General features: G+C 42.8%; 2 protein-coding genes across 2 annotated transcripts in view; both read left to right on the top strand.

Annotated features, from left to right (window-relative positions):
* Positions 1 to 629: 629 nt before the first annotated feature.
* Positions 630 to 2,790, top strand: trappc5 (trafficking protein particle complex subunit 5). Its single transcript, XM_021557227.3, has 3 exons — positions 630 to 717; positions 1,110 to 1,382; positions 1,628 to 2,790. The coding sequence occupies exons 2-3, from the start codon at positions 1,113 to 1,115 to the stop codon at positions 1,922 to 1,924; spliced, it is 567 nt and encodes a 188-aa protein (XP_021412902.1). The 5' UTR covers positions 630 to 717; positions 1,110 to 1,112; the 3' UTR covers positions 1,925 to 2,790.
* A 928-nt stretch (positions 2,791 to 3,718) lies between these two features.
* LOC110485962 (mucolipin-1) overlaps positions 3,719 to 18,856 on the top strand; it is a 29,043-nt gene continuing 13,905 nt past the window's right edge. The window contains exons 1-7 of the mRNA XM_021557226.3: positions 3,719 to 4,053; positions 11,861 to 12,132; positions 12,444 to 12,611; positions 13,376 to 13,532; positions 14,265 to 14,346; positions 14,686 to 14,782; positions 16,410 to 16,509. Of these exons, the coding sequence (XP_021412901.1) occupies positions 4,008 to 4,053; positions 11,861 to 12,132; positions 12,444 to 12,611; positions 13,376 to 13,532; positions 14,265 to 14,346; positions 14,686 to 14,782; positions 16,410 to 16,509 (922 nt within the window). The 5' untranslated portion in view covers positions 3,719 to 4,007. The remainder of the gene's footprint in view (positions 4,054 to 11,860; positions 12,133 to 12,443; positions 12,612 to 13,375; positions 13,533 to 14,264; positions 14,347 to 14,685; positions 14,783 to 16,409; positions 16,510 to 18,856) is intronic.

Raw genomic sequence — 18,856 nt, 5'->3', positions numbered from 1 at the left:
CACACATATACACAGACACACACAGATGGTGAAGTCTGGTAAATGTGTTCCACGATGCACAGAGGAGAGGGGCGGTCTGTTTACCGTCAATGTCAGGGAAGCCCAGTAATTACTGGAAATGACACTTCACAAATTCCCCAAAAACAAGCCAATGTAGTAGGCAGACACTATAATCAGTGCATGTATGCTTTTTCAGATGACAGTAACGTTCCTGACTCATGACATTAGTGTCCCATGGCAGGTGGTGTTCATTGGCTTATGAGGTTTTGGTGGTTGGGAGGAAAGGGGAACAAAGTCTATTACACTTGAATGACTGCTGCATTGAGAATAGCAGCCAATGTCTGTTTGTTTTGTGTTATTTTCCATCCCCAACCCTCTTGTTCTCAATGTATGAGGTGAATTTTGGCCCCTATGTTAATTTTCCTTTTGTGACATTAAGAAAAACATCCATTAACAGTGGATAAATAGGACAATAGTGGCCTCTACTGGATGATAATTAGCTATTTTTTTAATCGTTTGTATAGGTTTAAAAAAATCTATTTAAAATAATGATTTATGAAAACTGTAATGTTTAAAATAATTGTATCAATACCAGAATGTTTAAACGGAAGTATTTCAACATTAATATCGTATTCCGTCACTGTGACGTCTCCCCCGGAACAGGAAGTAAAACGTGTTGTTTGCCAATTGTTCTGTTAAGAACAACAACAGAAATTGGTGAGAAAGATTAATTTGAATCATTTTGTTATAGTATTTGCTATGTTTAAATCTTCTTTGTGCATGTTTTAGAGTCACCTTTCCACAATGTGTGCTCATTGAACGAAATAATCCTTGTTTTAATTCATATTCTGTTCAAGAATATCTAACCGTAGTAGCACGTTTGCTGGTGTGTTGAAATGGATGACTGCGAAAAATCATTTGAACTATCATCCAACTCGGGCATCCTTCTGGAGTTACGACCTGAAGATCACTTATGTCATGATTTGACCTCGTTTTTCCAGAGTTCCCAGTTGTCTTGAAAGCACCAACAGTCATGCGCAGATATTTTATTATACACCAGCATTCTGATGTTGTTGACAGTCACTCACTCTCCTCACTTTCCCGTGTAGAAAATGGAGACTCGCTTCACCAGGGGCAAGTCTGCGATTCTAGAGCGCTCGCTCACCAGACCCAAGACTGAGGTCAGCGTGAGCGCATTCGCCCTGCTCTTCTCTGAAATGGTGCAATACTGCCAGAGTCGGGTGTACTCAGTGTCCGAGCTGCAGGCACGCTTGGCAGACTTGGGTCAAGGCGTGGGGGCCAGCCTGTTGGATGTGCTGGTGTTGAGAGAGAAGAATGGAAAAAGGGAAACCAAAGTGTTGAACATACTGCTCTTCATCAAGGTATGACCAAGAGAACTTTGCACATTGTGTGAGATTCATATACTAGACTTTTTCATTAGTGTAATAACAACGAATGTTTGGCATTATACTACCATTAGGCTATAATGTAATACAAATACAGCCTCAGTATACATGGCTCTTGGCTGTAGCAGCGACTTAACCTCCACTTCAACAGACCTGGCATAAGCATAAACACAAACAAACCTTCACCTTTCTCTGTCTTCCGTTCCCGCTCGATTCCCCAGGTGTCGGTGTGGAGGGCCCTGTTCGGCAAGGAAGCGGACAAGCTGGAGCAGGCCAACGACGATGACAAGACCTACTATATCATTGAGAAAGAGCCCCTGATCAACGCCTTCATCTCGGTGCCCAAAGAGAACAGCACGCTCAACTGTGCCGCTTTCACCGGGGGCGTGGTGGAGGCCATTCTAACACACAGCGGTTTCCCCGCCAAGGTCACAGTGCACTGGCACAAGGGCACCACTCTCATGATCAAGTTTGATGAGGCCGTCATCGCCCGAGACAAGGCACTGGAGGGCAGATAGGGTAGATAGAGTTCAGAGGTGATAGGAAGTGTGGACTGAGATGTAAAAGGGATGTGCTGTATACCCTATTGGCTGTATAATGTATAGTGCTTCCTTTCCTATTCCCTCCCTATTCATTTTATTGTCCTGACAGATGTGGAAGATCGGAGAAAGTACTCACTTTCACTTCTCTATCTGTTGGCAAGGTCAACATACTTACTTGAATATTGCTACGTGGGTGGAGCCAGTTTTTACAACAATGCATCCATTTGTGTACATGGTTACAGAACTTCCCTATTATGACTAACCCACTATAACTACATTATACTTCTTCCACTGCCGTAAATGAACTTTATGGCATTTGCAGAAAGTACACAGATTTTATTCAGAAACGTTAGCTTTACGAGTTATTTTACCTATTCTGTGCATTTGAATCAGTGAGGACAATGACATAGAACAAGGAAAGGAAGCTAGTTGATAGTACGGTATTCACTATTTCAAAGGACCTACTCTAAAGGCAGATGAAAGGGTGGAGTAACAGTATGGAAAGAGAGGAGTGTGGATTGAGCAGCTCAGTAGTTCACTAATGAAAAAACAGAAATGGTCACAATTGAATGCGCTTTATCCTGGACTGTTCAGCAAGATGTAATTTTTGTAAAAATGGAATCCCCTGATTGAACAGACTTATCTAGCACTGTACAATGATATGCACTTCAGTCTTATTTGTAATATCTTATGGGTGGGAAATGTTACAATGCTCCCCATTTTAGACCTGACGAATCATTGTGTCATTGTAAATATATGTGTGGCTGCTTTAATGTTCACAACTTATTTGGTGCTTGTATATTGCTTTGTCAAAATGGAAATAAATACTGTCAAACCTGAAATAATGCCTTTGTATTTAATTGAAATTACCAAGAAATGTCATGTTTAAATTTGCCATATGGACCAGAAATTCCATGATAATAAATAATTGTGTCAATAACAGGTCTCAAGTTATACATAATTAGATGTTTAGCTTGGTATGTGTTTTACTATTGTCTGCAATTAAATGTTGGCCAGAGGCTGCAAAGAAATGGCAAAGTTGAAGTGGGAGAAAAACACCTACAGAGAGATGAACCTGGAGAAGAGTCCCCTAAGCAAGCTGGTCCTGGGGCTTTGTTCACAAACACAAAACAGAGCCCCAGGACAGCAACACAATTAGACCCAACCAAGTCATGAGAAAACAAAAAGATAACTTGACACATTAGAAAGAATGAACAAAAAACGGAGCAAACTAGAACGCTATTTGGCCCTAAACAGAGAGTACACAGTGGCAGAATACCTGACCACTCTGACTGACCCAAACTTAAGGAAAGCTTTGACTATGTAAAGACTCAGTGAACATAGCCTTGCTATTGAGAAAGGCTGCTGTAGGCAGACTTGGCTCTAAAGAGAAGACAGGCTATGTTCACACTGCCCTTCCTAACCTGCCAAATGTATGACCATATTAGAGACACATATTTCCCTCAGACTACACAGACCCACACAAAAAAATATTTTGATAAACTCCCATATCTATTGGGTGAAATACCACAGCAAGATTTGTGACCTGTTGCCACAACAAAAAGGGCAACCGGTGAAGAACATATATTTTCCCCTTTGTCCTTGGAACTATTTGCACATGGTTACGACAATGTATACAGACATAACACGACATTTGAATGTCTTTATTCTGTTTGAACTTTGGTGAGTGTAATGTATAACTGTTCATTTTTTAAAATGGTTTATTTCGCTTGCTTTTGCACTGTGAACACGTTCCCCATGCCAATACAGCCGTTTGAATTGAAAGAGATGAGAACAAGCGCCACCTTGTGCAGTCACGTGACACATGAATCACGTGATGTCGCCTGAGGAAGCGAGTTATGTCTTGCCCCGATGCTGAACCTCTACAGTAAATGCAGAACATACAGAAAAACGTCGTCCTCATGGCTATCTTCTCGGACAGTTAACTCCACGCCAACAACATACTCGCGTTTTATAACAGCTTTTATTTGCCATCGCTTATTCTGAAACAGTTCAGATTTTTATGTCGCATATTTATTTATAGTTTCAAAGCGTTTACATGGCTACAGCAAGCGGGAATTGCAACCACGGCGGCGCTGGTTCAGGTATGTTGAGTTGTTTACAAGTTATTTTCAAGAATTTTCTGACATGTTACTTTGTAACTTTGTGTTTTTAAATGGTTTGTTATATTGCTGCATGTCTTTCGCTGAAAGGAGGGCCCTGAGTATATTCTACTTGTGTAACGGAGCTCTACAGAGGGCTGTCATGCCAATCATCTCCATAAAACATACTAGGTACAAAATGAATGGTGATTAATCGTGAATAAATGCATAAGTAACATTGTATAACGCAGTAACATTGTGCAACATGGTAACATTGTATGAGGTTGACGCAGCAGCATCAACAATGTTTTGTTACAATGTTTTGTTACAATGTTTCCAAACACTGACTGGAAGAAGCGTTATTGCTTAAATGTGTACAAAACCATCCACCATATTTAGTCAGTTATCCGCAATATGTTTTGTTTTTAATCATGTGATCGCTGTTTCTGGGCAAGTCATACAGCTTTAATGTGTGCAATATGAGTCGTCGTGTGTACGCTATTCCTGAATCCTGAATGATGCCGTATTTCCAATAGAAACTAGTAGCGTTATGCTATCCATTCACAGGGTAAGTTGAGCTGCCTACATATTATCATTACCTCTTTAAAACCATGTCCATATTTCCCAAACACAATTCAAAACATTTACAATTGCTTTGTCTTTTAATCATTTTACTTATCTTTTAACACAGTATTATCCCCTAACAAACACGGTATATTTTAAACACTTTTAATATAAGCCAGGCCCTGCCTGGTGTTACCTCATATCCCAGCAATAATGTATTGCATTACACCTAGGAAGAAAACACTTCAATTTGCTTAACTTGCCACTGGCTCAACTTTACCCCAAGGCAAACAGAACTACAATGATGCACTTTCATGATAGGTTTAGGCCTCATGTTGACGCTTATAGAGACCCCAAGTGATGTATAGAACAATCTTTAAATTATCTGCTTTGGTTTATATGCAAGCATCATGAAACCTCTAGCACAATAAATTCATTTGAGTTGGTGAAAAATAGTTTGTTGGACCTAACTTGCTTACCACTTTCCATGTGGTGTCTTCCTCCACAGACTCAATGAAATCATGACTTCTTCCTAAATATTTGGTCAAATCATACATTTTGTGCATGGTTTCCTAGAAACAAGGGGTGGCCAACTTACCCTTTGGCTCAACATATCCCACTCTCCCCTACAGACATTCTGGATGAAATAGGCAAAGAGTTTGCTTTATGTTGACCTGCTGCTGACAGAATTAGCTAATAATAGTTTACACTTGTCAAGTTTGAGGTAGGAAATTATACCTGATGGCCACTTTCAGCAAGGAAAATTGTAGCCTTGAAATTGTTCTATTCTATCCCGCCATTGCAGTCAATGCTGTACTTCAATGCTCATGAGTCTTGATTCAAGCAATTATTCCTAAATTCCAGGTTTAGCGCTATCCGGGATCCCTGGGACATCTCTACCCTAAACACTAGCCCCCACCACAAGCATTTTAAATTATTATTTGGACGTCCCAGGGATTCCATTAAAATTCTAGAGCGTTGGAAGCTGGAAGAAACTGTTTCATGAGCCCCCTCCAGGACTCCAAAGACTGACTACTCTTGCTCCCTCCTACTACCATAGCATGTCTGCTACATTTTAAATCAGACTGACCCGGGTTCTCCATCTACCATACTCTGTGATAACCTCCCACCACCCAGTTACTTAACTTCCTCTCACATGTGTCGTAGTCTATGGTGCCCATATGACTGTGGACATAGGCTTTCACTTCTGCACTTCACTGTGTGTGGGTCAGGGGTTTAGAAATGGTCTTGTAAGCAGTCAATACATATTTTTTTCTCATGCCGTAGTATACTTTCGACTCATTTACAGTACTTAATTTGTGGGTTGGAGTTTTCCCATGGAAAGTTAAGCCCTGGAATTTGGGATATTTTGCTTATATTCATCAAAAGAGTTAGCTTATAACAGTGAACCTTTTTTTGTGGGATACACAAGGCAATTCTAGGTCTTGTGGCATATTTTGATTAAACTTTCCCAAATTCAATGGAATTTCAACCCTCTGCATGCACTGTGCATTCTTCCATCACATGTGCAGTGCACTCTTTCATCACATGTGCAACTGATTCTCAGATCTTGCACACTGATGAGATGCTACTGAGCCCACACTACTGCACTGTCTGAGCCTAGGACTACATCTTTTCTGGTATGTTTTGATTACAATACTGCATGGGGTGAATATATTTTATATGACATACATGATTTTTTTGTTAACTAGTAAATGGCAGCCTACAGCAAAGTGTGTTTTAAATCACCTAACTTGTTAACAATTTCTGCTAGTTAGTTTTTGCTACCATGTGGGTTTTAACTTGCTTGAGCCTGCTAACCGAGGAGTGTTAATTCACCTGTTTCCATACATGTTTCATTTTACAACATTTATCTTACAAATTAGTTATTTAATCTATTTATCTGTAAATGGAATTGTATTTGTTGTTTTTATTACTCATTTTTTTCTAATCTTTACAGGAAAATGCCACAGGCACTATTTCATGTGTGAAGACATTTCACTGCAGCTAATGTAGAAGGAAAGCGGTGTACTTTTGCAAATACTGTGCCAAATCATATGTGAAGAATGCAACAAAGATGCAGAATCATCTGGCCAAGTGCATAAAGTTCCCTCAGTGCTCACAACAAGCAACCTGTGACAAAAGTCCCTCTACTTCTATTCGAGGTGAAAATGATGAATCAGACACCTTATCGATAGCAACAGCTCGTGGTCCTCCTGGAATCAGATGTCTTTTTGACTCAATGGAGGAACGTAATCAGATAAATGCTGATGGAATGTCTTGGTCGAGCTGTGTATGCAACTGGTTCACCTCTGACGCTCACAGGCAATGTGTATTGGAATAGATTTCTGAATGTTCTTCGCCCAGCATACACCCCTCGAACAACACATTCTTTACCTACTCATTTTTTGGATGCAGAGTTGAACAGAGCTCCAGTGAAGTTCAAGCAAATCCTAGAGACAGCAGACTGTATTGCAATCATCTCTGATGGGTGGTAGAATGATCATGGGCAAGGAATAATGAACTACATAATCTCCACCCCTCAACCAGTATTCTACAAGAGCACAGACACAAGGGACAAAAAGACACACCGGTCTCTACATTGCAGATAAGCTGAAGGCAGTCATAAATGACATTGGACAGCAGAAGGTATTAGCACTGGTGACAGACAATGCTGCAAACATGAAGGCTGCTTGGTCTAAAGTGGAGGAGTCCTATCCTCACATCACACCCATTGGCTGTGCTGCTCATGCATTGAATCTGCTCCTCAAGGGCATCGTGGCACTGAAAACAATGGATACACTCTACAAGAGAGCCAAGGAAATGGTTAGGTATGTGAAGGGTTATCAAGTTATAACAGCAATCTACCTCACCAAGCAAAATGAGAAGAAAAGAGTACCACATTGAAGCTGCCCAGCAACACCCATTGGGGTGGTGTTCTCATCATGTTTGACAGTCCTGGAGGGGAAGGAGTCTCCAATAAATGTCCTTATCACAGTCTGCCGATATGGACAGCCCCATCAAGAGGATCCTCTTGGATTATGTATTTTGGGAGAGAGTGATGAGCAGCCTGAAACTCCTGACACCTATAGCAGTAGCCATTGCACGGATTGAGGGAGACCATGCCATCCTGTCTGATGTTCAGACTCTGCTTGCAGATGTAAGAGAAGAAATCTGTACTGCCCTGCCCACTTCACTGTTTCTCCAAGCAGAGGAAACTGCAGTTCTGAAATGCATCAAAAAGTGTGAAGACATCTGCCTGAAGCCCATACATGCTACAGCATACAAGTTGGACGCCAAGTATGCTGGCAAGAGCATCCTGTCTGGTGCAGAGATCAACAAGGCCTATGGTGTCATCACTACCGTGTCTCGCCACCTTGACCTGGATGAGGGCAAGTTTCTTGGCAGTCTGGAGAAGGAAGTACACTTCCAAGCTAGGGCTTTGGGGTGTAGATGCAATATGCAAGTCGTGCCAACATGTCTTATCAGCCACCTGGTGGAAGGGACTTTTTGGATCTGAGGCTCTTTCCCCTGTTGCCTCCATCATCCTCCAAATCCCATCAACATCAGCCACCTCAGAGCGCAACTGGTCCTTGTTTGGGAACACGCACACCAAAGCACGCAACAGGCTGACCAATACAAGGTTTGAAAAATTGGTGGCCATCTGTGCAAATTTGAGGCTTTTTGAGCCTGACAACAAGCCATCCTCAACAAGGTTGGAAAGTGACAGTGAAGATAAGGCCTCAGTCTGATGTTCAAGAGATGTACATTTGAGGAGGTCCAGGGAGAAGAAGCCTGAAAGGAAGACAGTCTAGAAACTAAAGCTTAGGTTATCATTTTACAGATGAATGTTGAAAATGTTTTTGGGAGATGCAATGGCTCATCGGGGATCATTCAATATTCCCTTTTGTTGTTCAGTGAAATCAAGAGTCAACTCATTTAATTAAAGTTCCATTTTTCTATTGGAAGGATTTAATAATTTGCAATTACGTCGACTTGTGATAAGGTAAAAGGTTTATGTTTCTGTCGCCATATGATATGGTAAATATATACAATGCATAAAAACATCTATATTTAAATGGTATTCAAATTAATTTGCATATATTCCCATTAATTACCACGAAGTTTCCACCCCCGAATATTCCCCAAAATGTGCAACCTTAACAACACCGATATAAAGTGTTTTTTTTCTCAAAGTTGCCAGGATGTCATGTGCATCACACTTCTATCAGTTAACCTGTAAGCATTATGAAACTTCTATTAGATCAAATAAGCCTCATGTATCTAAATAGCAATAATAAAATGGCTTGACTAAATTCAACATTAGAATTCCACCCCCCCCCCCCCCCCCCCCATACAAAAACACCTCAACTTGCTTAAATATTAATGATCTGCTTATGTGTACAGATTTTGCGCGGAGTAAACCTCTCCCGCTTCGCCTCTTCCTCTCTGACGTGACCGAACACTTTTACATGAGTGTCCTTTAACAGAAGTCACACGGCACCATCTGCTACAAAAGTTAAATTGGACAAATAGCTCACAGTGTTGCGAGCCAGGTTTCTGGTCATTTTTGTGGTTTATGATGTTAAAATCCTAGTTGTGGTATACATTTTTCCTTTGACATTTCCTTGTGAATTACAGGTATTTATTTTAAGATTTTATGTTGCGAAAGGTTCAGCTAAAACCTTAGAAATGAAGATTATAAATATATTCAATGAGGGGCTTCTTGGAGTCCCTCTCGCAGACTGACTTATAGGCTACTGCTATACAGGGGGGTAGATCTGCCGGAGTGCACCAGAGCCATACTTCACCAATTCTCAGAATGGTGCTTATTTAAAAAAAAATGTTTTGATAAAAGCTAAAACAAAGTCTCTCAAGATCACTTAATGTTTCATTAGTATTCTACATTGGCCTAAAATACCGACTATAATAGCGTACAGTGCATTCGGAAAGTGTTCAGACCCCTTGAAAAAAAAAAAAAAATATATATATATATATATCATGCACTTCGTCACATGCGTGTTGAATCAAGCATCAAGGACAGTTTATTATTTTTTTTAAATTCCACAGCAAAAAAGCTTGATGCGAGGGGGGGCTTGAACCCATGGTTAAAGTGCACTATCGATTTCAAGTCAACCACTTTAGCAGTGTGAGCCACATGGAAGCAATGGTAATAAGCAAAACTGGAAACCGTGAACATGTTGTCTGTTAGTACTAGTAGCCTAGTCAAAGATGCATCAATGCAATATTGGAACATAACATTGTTACACACCAGCGGAACAAAAGTAAACCTTGAATTTACAAGTTTAAAATATCCCTCTGGTGTCCAGGGTTGATATATTTTTAAACAAATGTTATTGGTTGTTGGATATAAAGTCTAAGATCTTTTATAGGCTGATGCAGAATTTGTTACAGGAAATAATCACTGTCAGCTGGTGAGGCTAGCATAGCGCTAACATGTGCCAGGTTATCTGACTGGACCAGCTACAATGTAGCGTTCTATAACGTGCAAGTAAATCAACAATTTTAATTGGCTGATGCGCATTTTGAGACTAAGAAACAGATTAAAGTTAAAAATAACAATAACAAAAAGTCCTCTTGCCACAGGAGGAAATAGAAACAGGAAATAGAGTCCAAGAGAGTTAAGATTTGACAGAGACGAGGAGCAGCTTTGCTTGTTTACTGGTTCCAATGAGGTTGCCCAGTGCAGACTGATAGCTGCTGATCCATTGTAGCGATAGAGATGCTGGCAGACTGATGGTCACAGTGCTGACTATGACTGACGGACAAGGTGCAGGGTTGTCTATTAAGCCTTCTCTAACACACCATTGACTGCCCTGAACCGGAACAGCAGGATTTTTCAGCGGATTTATTCAGTTTGATTGACTCTATCTCTTAGTGCAGCTCAGCAACAAGCCCTCATCATCTGCAATTTTGTTTTGACGAATGCCCCATCAAGATCTGTCAATTTCTTGGCTTGGGCTCCTATTGCTGGCACAAAATGTTACAAAGTGAAATTCTTTCAGCGCAGGTCTGAATAGTTTTTGACAGGGAGAGTCACGCAACTGCTGTCATGTCTGAGTTTTTGTGACCTTGCAAGTTGTTGATATAATGTAGGCAGGTCACCCCCGCTAGATAGGCTTCTCTAATTCACTTGGTCGAACTAAAGATTGTTAGATATGCAGGTGATTATTGTGGATGACTTACTATAGGTAAACATTGCGATATCACCCTTGCCACACACACACACACACACACACATCAGTGATAATCTCTTCTACGTCCGTCAGACCAGATTCTGTGTCTTCAGGTCTGGGTCTTCAATTTCTGGTAAACTCACATCCTGTTTACTAGATGTGAGGTGACCCAAGAGTTGACAGCAGTTCATTTCCAAGTTCAACTTCATTTTTCTCTATTACTGCTGAACTAGCTCTTTTACCCACTAACTACGTGGTCCACATTTCCCTTCCAAGTCTGTTATTGTCACATGTTTTTTTTGGTCAACTCTGAGGTTGAATTAAGCTTTCACCAGCTGTCTCCACTGAATGTGCAGTGATATAGGTTTTTACTACACCTTTTATGATTTACGTTATCGACGACGCCAATCGAATTGTGTAGCATCGCACCTCAAAGCTCTGCTCCTTTGACAAATGACTACCAAGTCAGACGGGTGTAGTAGCGTAGCAGTAGCCCGACCATCCCTGGAATCTTTCTGTGTCTTCCATCTCCAGTGGTGTGTTTCTGTCAGCCTTGAGGGGCGGAGCCGTCAGCTATAGCACACCAGTCACCCGCTTCTCTTCCTCCAGGGAGGCTGTCTGTCTCGCCCGGCCCAGCCCAGGGCCTCTGATCTGGGTGTTTGTTTTAATAAGCTGGCCTGTGTCACCTCCCAGGGTTTTACTAGATAGAGACGTGATGAAGGATGACTACATGAGGCGAGGGAGATTAGGAAATGTAGTGAATGAAAGCTGCCCAAACTAGCACAAGAGCTGTCACTCACTGAAGGGTAACATTAAGACACGTAGCCTATTCATCGGTAAGAAACAGTGTCAAGGGTTCAAAGCCACATACACTGGGTAAACCGTGTCGGTGCTCACAGAGGAAATGGCACTAATATGGAGTGTCGTTAGCGGTGTGCTATTGCCGATTACATTGCGGTTTCTTTGATGGGCCATATTAGTCACTCTCACTATCCTTCTATCGCTGCTAACATGTTTTTTCTTCCCTCGCTCTCCATCTGTCTCTCCAGAGAAGGAGAGGTTGGTTTCCTCTGTGTCTCCTCACGGCTACGGCTCCAGCGACAGCAGCGACAAGCATGTTCACCACAGACACAGCCATGGCAACCCCCGGTTGCCCACAGCAACGGCGGGGGGCTGGCTGGGGGCAGAGCAGGAAGAGGAGGCCCTGCGCAGGAAGCTCAAGTACTTCTTCATGAGCCCCTGTGACAAGTTCCACGCCAAGGGCCGCAAGCCCTTCAAACTGGGCCTGCAGCTGCTCAAGATTATCATTGTCACGGTGCAGGTAACTACACACATTCAGTTTCAAATGCACTTTGAGTGTATGAGCAGTACATTTTAAACTCCCTCATGGCAAAGCTCGGATTTTATGGCAGGACCAACAATCCTGAAGTCCATAACAACTGACACCTTGTTTCATATGCACCGTTGGCGGATAGGATGTCTGTGCATCTGACGTTTTTAACTAGGGACCGACAATCTTTACAACAATAACTTCTATAATTTCCCTACGAGCAAAAAGGGTTATGTTATAGTTGCGAACAGTCGCTTTCCTTCAATAAAACACCTGAATCCCTACTTCCCTCCCTCCCTCAGCTGGTGTTGTTTGGCCTCAGCAACCAGATGGTGGTGACGTTCAAGGAAGAGAACACCATGTCCTTTAAGCACATCTTCTTGAAGGACTATGACGAGGGCTCCGACGACACGTTGGCCGTGTACACACAGAGCGACGTCTACGAACACATCTTCTACGCCGTAGACCAGGTAACAGTCACTAACGACACCTGGGTCATGTTCGTTAGGGCATGCAATAGAAAAACGACACCTGGGTCATGTTCGTTAGGGCATGCAATAGAAAAACGACACCTGGGTCATGTTCGTTAGGGCATGCAATAGAAAAACGACACCTGGGTCATGTTCGTTAGGGCATGCAATAGAAAAACGACACCTGGGTCATGTTCGTTAGGGCATGCAATAGACAAACGACACCTGGGTCATGTTCGTTAGGGCATGCAATAGAAAAACGACACCTGGGTCATGTTCATTAGGCCATGCAATAGAAAAACGACACCTGGGTCATGTTTGTTAGGGCATGCAATAGAAAATGTTTTTAAAACGAAAATGTTAATGAGGGTTTCAGCAAATCTCTCCTTTTGGTGCCGAATGTACATGACCCGGCATACAGACTGATATGGAAACATGTCCATGCAGCGCAAAGAAGGACCACATCTCGTCCCCTTCATATTTTCATCCTCTACTTTCAACTAAAAGCCTCCAACTCTTAGGCCCTGTTTGAATATTTAGAATGTATCCTTTCCTTCCCTGCATCATTTTGAAGTAATCACAGATCTGAGCGAGTTTGATTGGTGGAGGAGGTAGTGTGGAAACGTTCACTAATCGTCCACGAATCCTCATACAGAACACTGATTACCTCAAATTAGGGAGGAAGGAGGGATTCTTTAAAAAAAAAAATTATATTAGAGCAGGGCCTTATTCTCCATCCTCGTACCCTTCCTCCTCCCTCACAGTATTTGATGCTACCCGAGACCACGGTGGGACGCTATGCGTACGTCTATGGGGTCGGGGTGAACGGGAGTGCCCTCTCTCTCTGCCAGCAGTACTACAAGAAGGGCAGCATCGATCCCGCCAATGATACCTTCAACATTGACCCTCATGTTATCGCAGGTACATCGATCTACTTTATTGCATTATGCCAGTGGTCACCAACCCTGGTACTAGAGCTACACAGTGTTTGTGCTTCCCAAATGGCACCCTATGGAGTGGGAATGTGGTGCCATTTGGGACTCATGTTAAATGTAGTTCTGTTCCAGCATTAAAACGTCTGATTCGGCTTATCATGCTTTTGATGATTAGTTGACTGGTTGAGAGGATGAGTTTTGTGCCGGATCTGAACAAAAGCCTGCACGACTTGTGGCTTTCCAGGGCCACGTTTGATGATTGACCATTGCTTCTATTGCTTTATAAGTTAAGTTATTTCATTTCCTAGCCAAAGAGATGCTAAGCTGCTTATTTCCAGTACCACGTCATCTTTTCAGGAACGATTAATCGTAACTGTATATATTTTTTTATTGACTAAATGTGTGTAAATACTGTATTGTTCCCCAATCATGTGAAAGTAGTAGGAAGCCCCACTTCCTTATATGAGCTGACACTTGGGAGAATACTACTGACTAAAAAGAAAACACATTGAACAACAGAAATCAACTGGTATTGAAATGGCCCGCCTTTTGACTCTTGACATGATCACCAGAACAGAATAACCATAGATAAATAATTACTAGAACAGACATTTATTTCAGTGTAATGGTAATTCTATTTCAGTGTAATTCTATTTCTATAGGGAAAAACATTAACAGCCCCTGAAATGACTAACTTCTCTCTCTGTCCTGTTACTAGATTGTGTGGGGGTTAACCCTCTGTCAGTCCCTCGAGCGCCTTTCGGCAGTGACTACAAGAACTTTACCCTCAAGTTCCACAAGTAAGGCTTCATTTTTCACGTCTTTTCAAATGACTTCAGGCTCATGTTTTCTGTCGGTCTACCACTAAGATAGATGGGACATCCATCTTTGTAGTATCTAACTGTTAATTTGTATCGCTCTCACACACATTCAAACTGTTTACACACTACCTATAGCCCTGAGTTATGTTCATTAGATGGAAAACTAACAAAAAAAGGGAGGGTCTACCTGGACTTGTCCAATAAGAAACATACATTTTTGTTTTGTGTTACAAAATGTTTGAAAACTTCTCTTTGCTTTCACTTTGACACAACCCTGATGTCCCTCTTGTTTTTTTCTTTTCACTCTTTGTTGTCTAGACTCATAAACGTGACGATACAGTTCCACCTAAAGGCCATCAACATTCAGACCATCATCAACAACGAGATTCCTGACTGTTACACCTTCTTCATAACGGTGAGTCCCACCCCCCTTCCCTCCCCCACCACTTCCTGCAAATGGTCCTACCCAGTCTGTGGCTCATTGTAACCTGTTTAGTGTGTAGTAGTTGCTGTGGAAACCTTTTCATTGCCTGTATATTATAGGTAAGCTATGACCTGTTTTGTATAAACTATAAAAAAAAAAAGGAATGTCCTTTCACTGTCAACTGTGTTTATTTTCAGCAAACTTAACATGTGTAAATATTTGTATGAACATAAGATTCAACAACTGAGACATAAACGGAACAAGTTCCACAGACATGTGACTAACATAAATGTAATAATGTGTCCCTGAACAAAGGGGGGGGGTCAAAATCAAAAGTCAGTATCTGGTGTGGCCACCAGCTGCATAAAGTATTGCAGTGCATCTCCTCTTCATGGACTGCACCAGATTTGCCAGTTCTTGCTGTGAGATGTTACCCCTCTCTTCCACCATGGCACCTGCAAGTTCCCGGTTCACGCACAGAACGAGCAGTATGGCTGAGGGCATTGTCATGCTGGCTGGTCATGTCAGGATGAGCCTGCAGGAAGGGTACCACATGAGGGAGAAGGATGTCTTCCCTGTAACGCACAGCGTTGAGATTGCCTGCAATGACAACAAGCTCAGTCCGATGATGCTGTGACACACCGCCCTAGACCATGACGGACCCTCCACCTCCAAATCGATCCCGCTCCAGAATACAGGCCTCGGTCTAACGCTCATTCCTTCGACAATAAACGCGAATCCGACCATCACCCCTGGTGAGACAAAACCGTGACTCGTCAGTGATGAGCACTTTTTGCCAGTCCTGTCTGGTCCAGCGACGGTGGGTATGTGCCCATAGGCGACGTTGTTGCCGGTGGTGTCTGGTGAGGACCTGCTTTACAACAGGCTTACAAGCCCTCAGTCCAGCCTCTCTCAGCCTATTGTGGACAGTCTGAGCACTGATGGAGGAATTGTGCGTTCCTGGTGTAACTCAGGCAGTTGTTGTTGCCATCCTGTACCTGTCCCGCTGGTGTGATGTTCAGATGCACCGATCCTGTGCAGGTGTTGTTACATGTGGTCTGCCACTGCGAGGACGATAAGCTGTCCGTCCCGTCTCCCTGTAGCGCTGTCTTACACGTCTCACATTACCGACATTGCAATTTATTGCCCTGGCCATATCTGCAGTCCTCATGCCTTGCAGCATGCCTAAGGCACGTTCACGCAGATAATCAGGGACCCTGGGCATCTTTCTTTTGGTGTTTTTCAGAGACCGTAGAAAGGCCTCTTTAGTGTCCTAAGTTTTCATAACTGTGACCTTAATTGCCTACCGTCTGTAAGCTGTTAGTGTGTTAACGACCGTTCCACAGGTGCATGTTCATTAAATGTTTATGGTTCATTGAACAAGCATGGGAAACAGTGTTTAAACCCTTTACAATGAAGATCTGTGAAGTTATTTGGATTTTTACAAATTATCCTTGAAAGACAGGGTCCTGAAAAGAGACGTTTCTTTTTTTTAGTTTATTATCCCTTAAAGAGTCCACCACTTTTTTTATGTTTAATTGTATTGCCAACGTTTACAGCAAGTGCTAGTTACCTGTAGGAATGTCTGATCTGTTGCTCTTTCCATCTGATTCTACAGATAGTCCTGGACAACAAGGCTCACAGTGGTAAAGTGAGGATCAGTCTGGAAAACCAGGCTTTTATAAAGGAGTGTAAAGACCCCAGTGTGTCCGGCCACGGTGAGATAGACGTTTTGTTTTTATCAGACATTTATTTCACCACGGTAATATTAATTAAGCACCAAACGGACTGAAACGTAGGGACTACCTGAACTACTTCCGTTGCTAAATATTTTTAGACGGTGTGCCCTAATTATTACGACCCAGGAGAATCTCGAGGTAGCAAACCATTTTTTTTTAGAGAGACCTGATAAGAGAGTTGGCAAAAAAATAAAAAATAATATATATATATATATATGTGTATATATATTATTTATATGTATTTATATATATATATTATTTATATGTATTTATATATATGTACTTGCGGCGCCGACAGAGATGGCCGCCTCGCTTCGCGTTCCTAGGAAACTATGCAGTTTTTTGTTTTCTTACGTGTTATTTCTTACATTAGTACCCCAGGTCATCTTAGGTTTCATTACATACAGTCGAGAAGAACTACTGAATATAAGAGCAACGTCAACTCACCATCAGTACGACCAAGAATATGTTTTTCGCGACGCGGACCCTGTGTTCTGCCTTACAAACAGGACAACGGAGTGGATCCTATGCAGCGACCCAAAAAAACGACTCCGCGCACCACTCCCTAGCATTCTTCTTGCCAATATCCAGTCTCTTGACAACAAGGTTGATGAAATCCGAACAAGGGTAGCATTCCAGAGTGACATCAGAGACTGTAACGTCCTTTGCTTCACTGAAACATGGCTCACTGGAGAGACTCTATCCGAAGCGGTGCAGCCAACGGGTTTCTCCACACATCGCGCTGACAGAAACAAACATCTTTCTGGTAAGAAGAGGGGCGGGGGCGTATGCCTCATGGCCAACGTGACATGGTGTGATGAAAGAAACATACAGGAACTCAAATCCTTCTGTTCACCTGATTTAGAATTCCTCACAATCAAATGTAGACCGCATTATCTACCAAGAGAATTCTCTTCGATTATAATCACAGCCGTATATATCCCCCCCCAAGCAGACACATCGATGGCTCTGAACGAACTCTATTTAACTCTCTGCAAACTGGAAACGATTTATCCGGAGGCTGCATTCATTGTAGCTGGGGATTTTAACAAGGCTAATCTGAAAACAAGACTCCCCAAATTTTATCAGCATATCGATTGCGCAACCAGGGGAGGAAAGACCTTGGATCATTGTTACTCTAACTTCCGCGACGCATATAAGGCCCTGCCCCGCCCCCCTTTCGGAAAAGCTGACCACGACTCCATTTTGTTGATCCCTGCCGTCAGACAGAAACTAAAACAAGAGGCTCCCACGCTGAGGTCTGTCCAACGCTGGTCCGACCAAGCTGACTCCACACTCCAAGACTGCTTCCATCACGTGGACTGGGAGATGTTTCGTATTGCGTCAGATAACAACATTGACGAATACGCTGATTCGGTGTGCGAGTTCATTAGAACGTGCGTTGAAGATGTCGTTCCCATAGCAACGATTAAAACATTCCCTAACCAGAAACCGTGGATTGATGGCAGCATTCGTGTGAAACTGAAAGCGCGAACCACTGCTTTTAATCAGGGCAAGGTGTCTGGTAACATGACCGAATACAAACAGTGCAGCTATTCCCTCCGCAAGGCTATCAAACAAGCTAAGCGCCAGTACAGAGACAAAGTAGAATCTCAATTCAACGGCTCAGACACAAGAGGCATGTGGCAGGGTCTACAGTCAATCACGGACTACAGGAAGAAATCCAGCCCAGTCACGGACTAGGATGTCTTGCTCCCAGGCAGACTAAATAACTTTTTTGCCCGCTTTGAGGACAATACAGTGCCACTGACACGGCCTGCAACGAAAACATGCGGTCTTTCCTTCACTGCAGCCGAGGTGAGTAAGACATTTAAACGTGTTAACCCTCGCAAGGCTGCAGGCCCAGACGGCATCCCCAGCCGCGCCCTCAGAGCATGCGCAGACCAGCTGGCCGGTGTGTTTACGGACATATTCAATCAATCCCTATACCAGTCTGCTGTTCCCACATGCTTCAAGAGGGCCACCATTGTTCCTGTTCCCAAGAAAGCTAAGGTAACTGAGCTAAACGACTACCGCCCCGTAGCACTCACATCCGTCATCATGAAGTGCTTTGAGAGACTAGTCAAGGACCATATCACCTTCACCCTACCTGACACCCTAGACCCACTCCAATGTGCTTACCGCCCAAATAGGTCCACAGACGATGCAATCTCAACCACACTGCACACTGCCCTAACCCATCTGGACAAGAGGAATACCTATGTGAGAATGCTGTTCATCGACTACAGCTCGGCATTCAACACCATAGTACCCTCCAAGCTCGTCATCAAGCTCGAGACCCTGGGTCTCGACCCCGCCCTGTGCA

This window comes from Oncorhynchus mykiss, chromosome 13, assembly GCF_057628025.1.
Source record: "Oncorhynchus mykiss isolate SJ-2025 chromosome 13, ASM5762802v1, whole genome shotgun sequence".
Lineage (NCBI taxonomy): Eukaryota > Metazoa > Chordata > Actinopteri > Salmoniformes > Salmonidae > Oncorhynchus > Oncorhynchus mykiss.
Note: the sequence above shows the minus strand (reverse complement) of the source record. Positions and strands in the feature narration are given on the sequence as shown.

Excerpts from the sequence above, each read along its gene's own strand:
- trappc5 (XM_021557227.3), top strand. The coding sequence starts at position 1,113 with ATGGAGACTCGCTTCACCAGGGGCAAGTCTGCGATTCTAGAGCGCTCG. Across the intron at positions 1,383-1,627 it reads ACATACTGCTCTTCATCAAG|GTGTCGGTGTGGAGGGCCCT; the intron begins GTATGACCAAGA and ends TCGATTCCCCAG.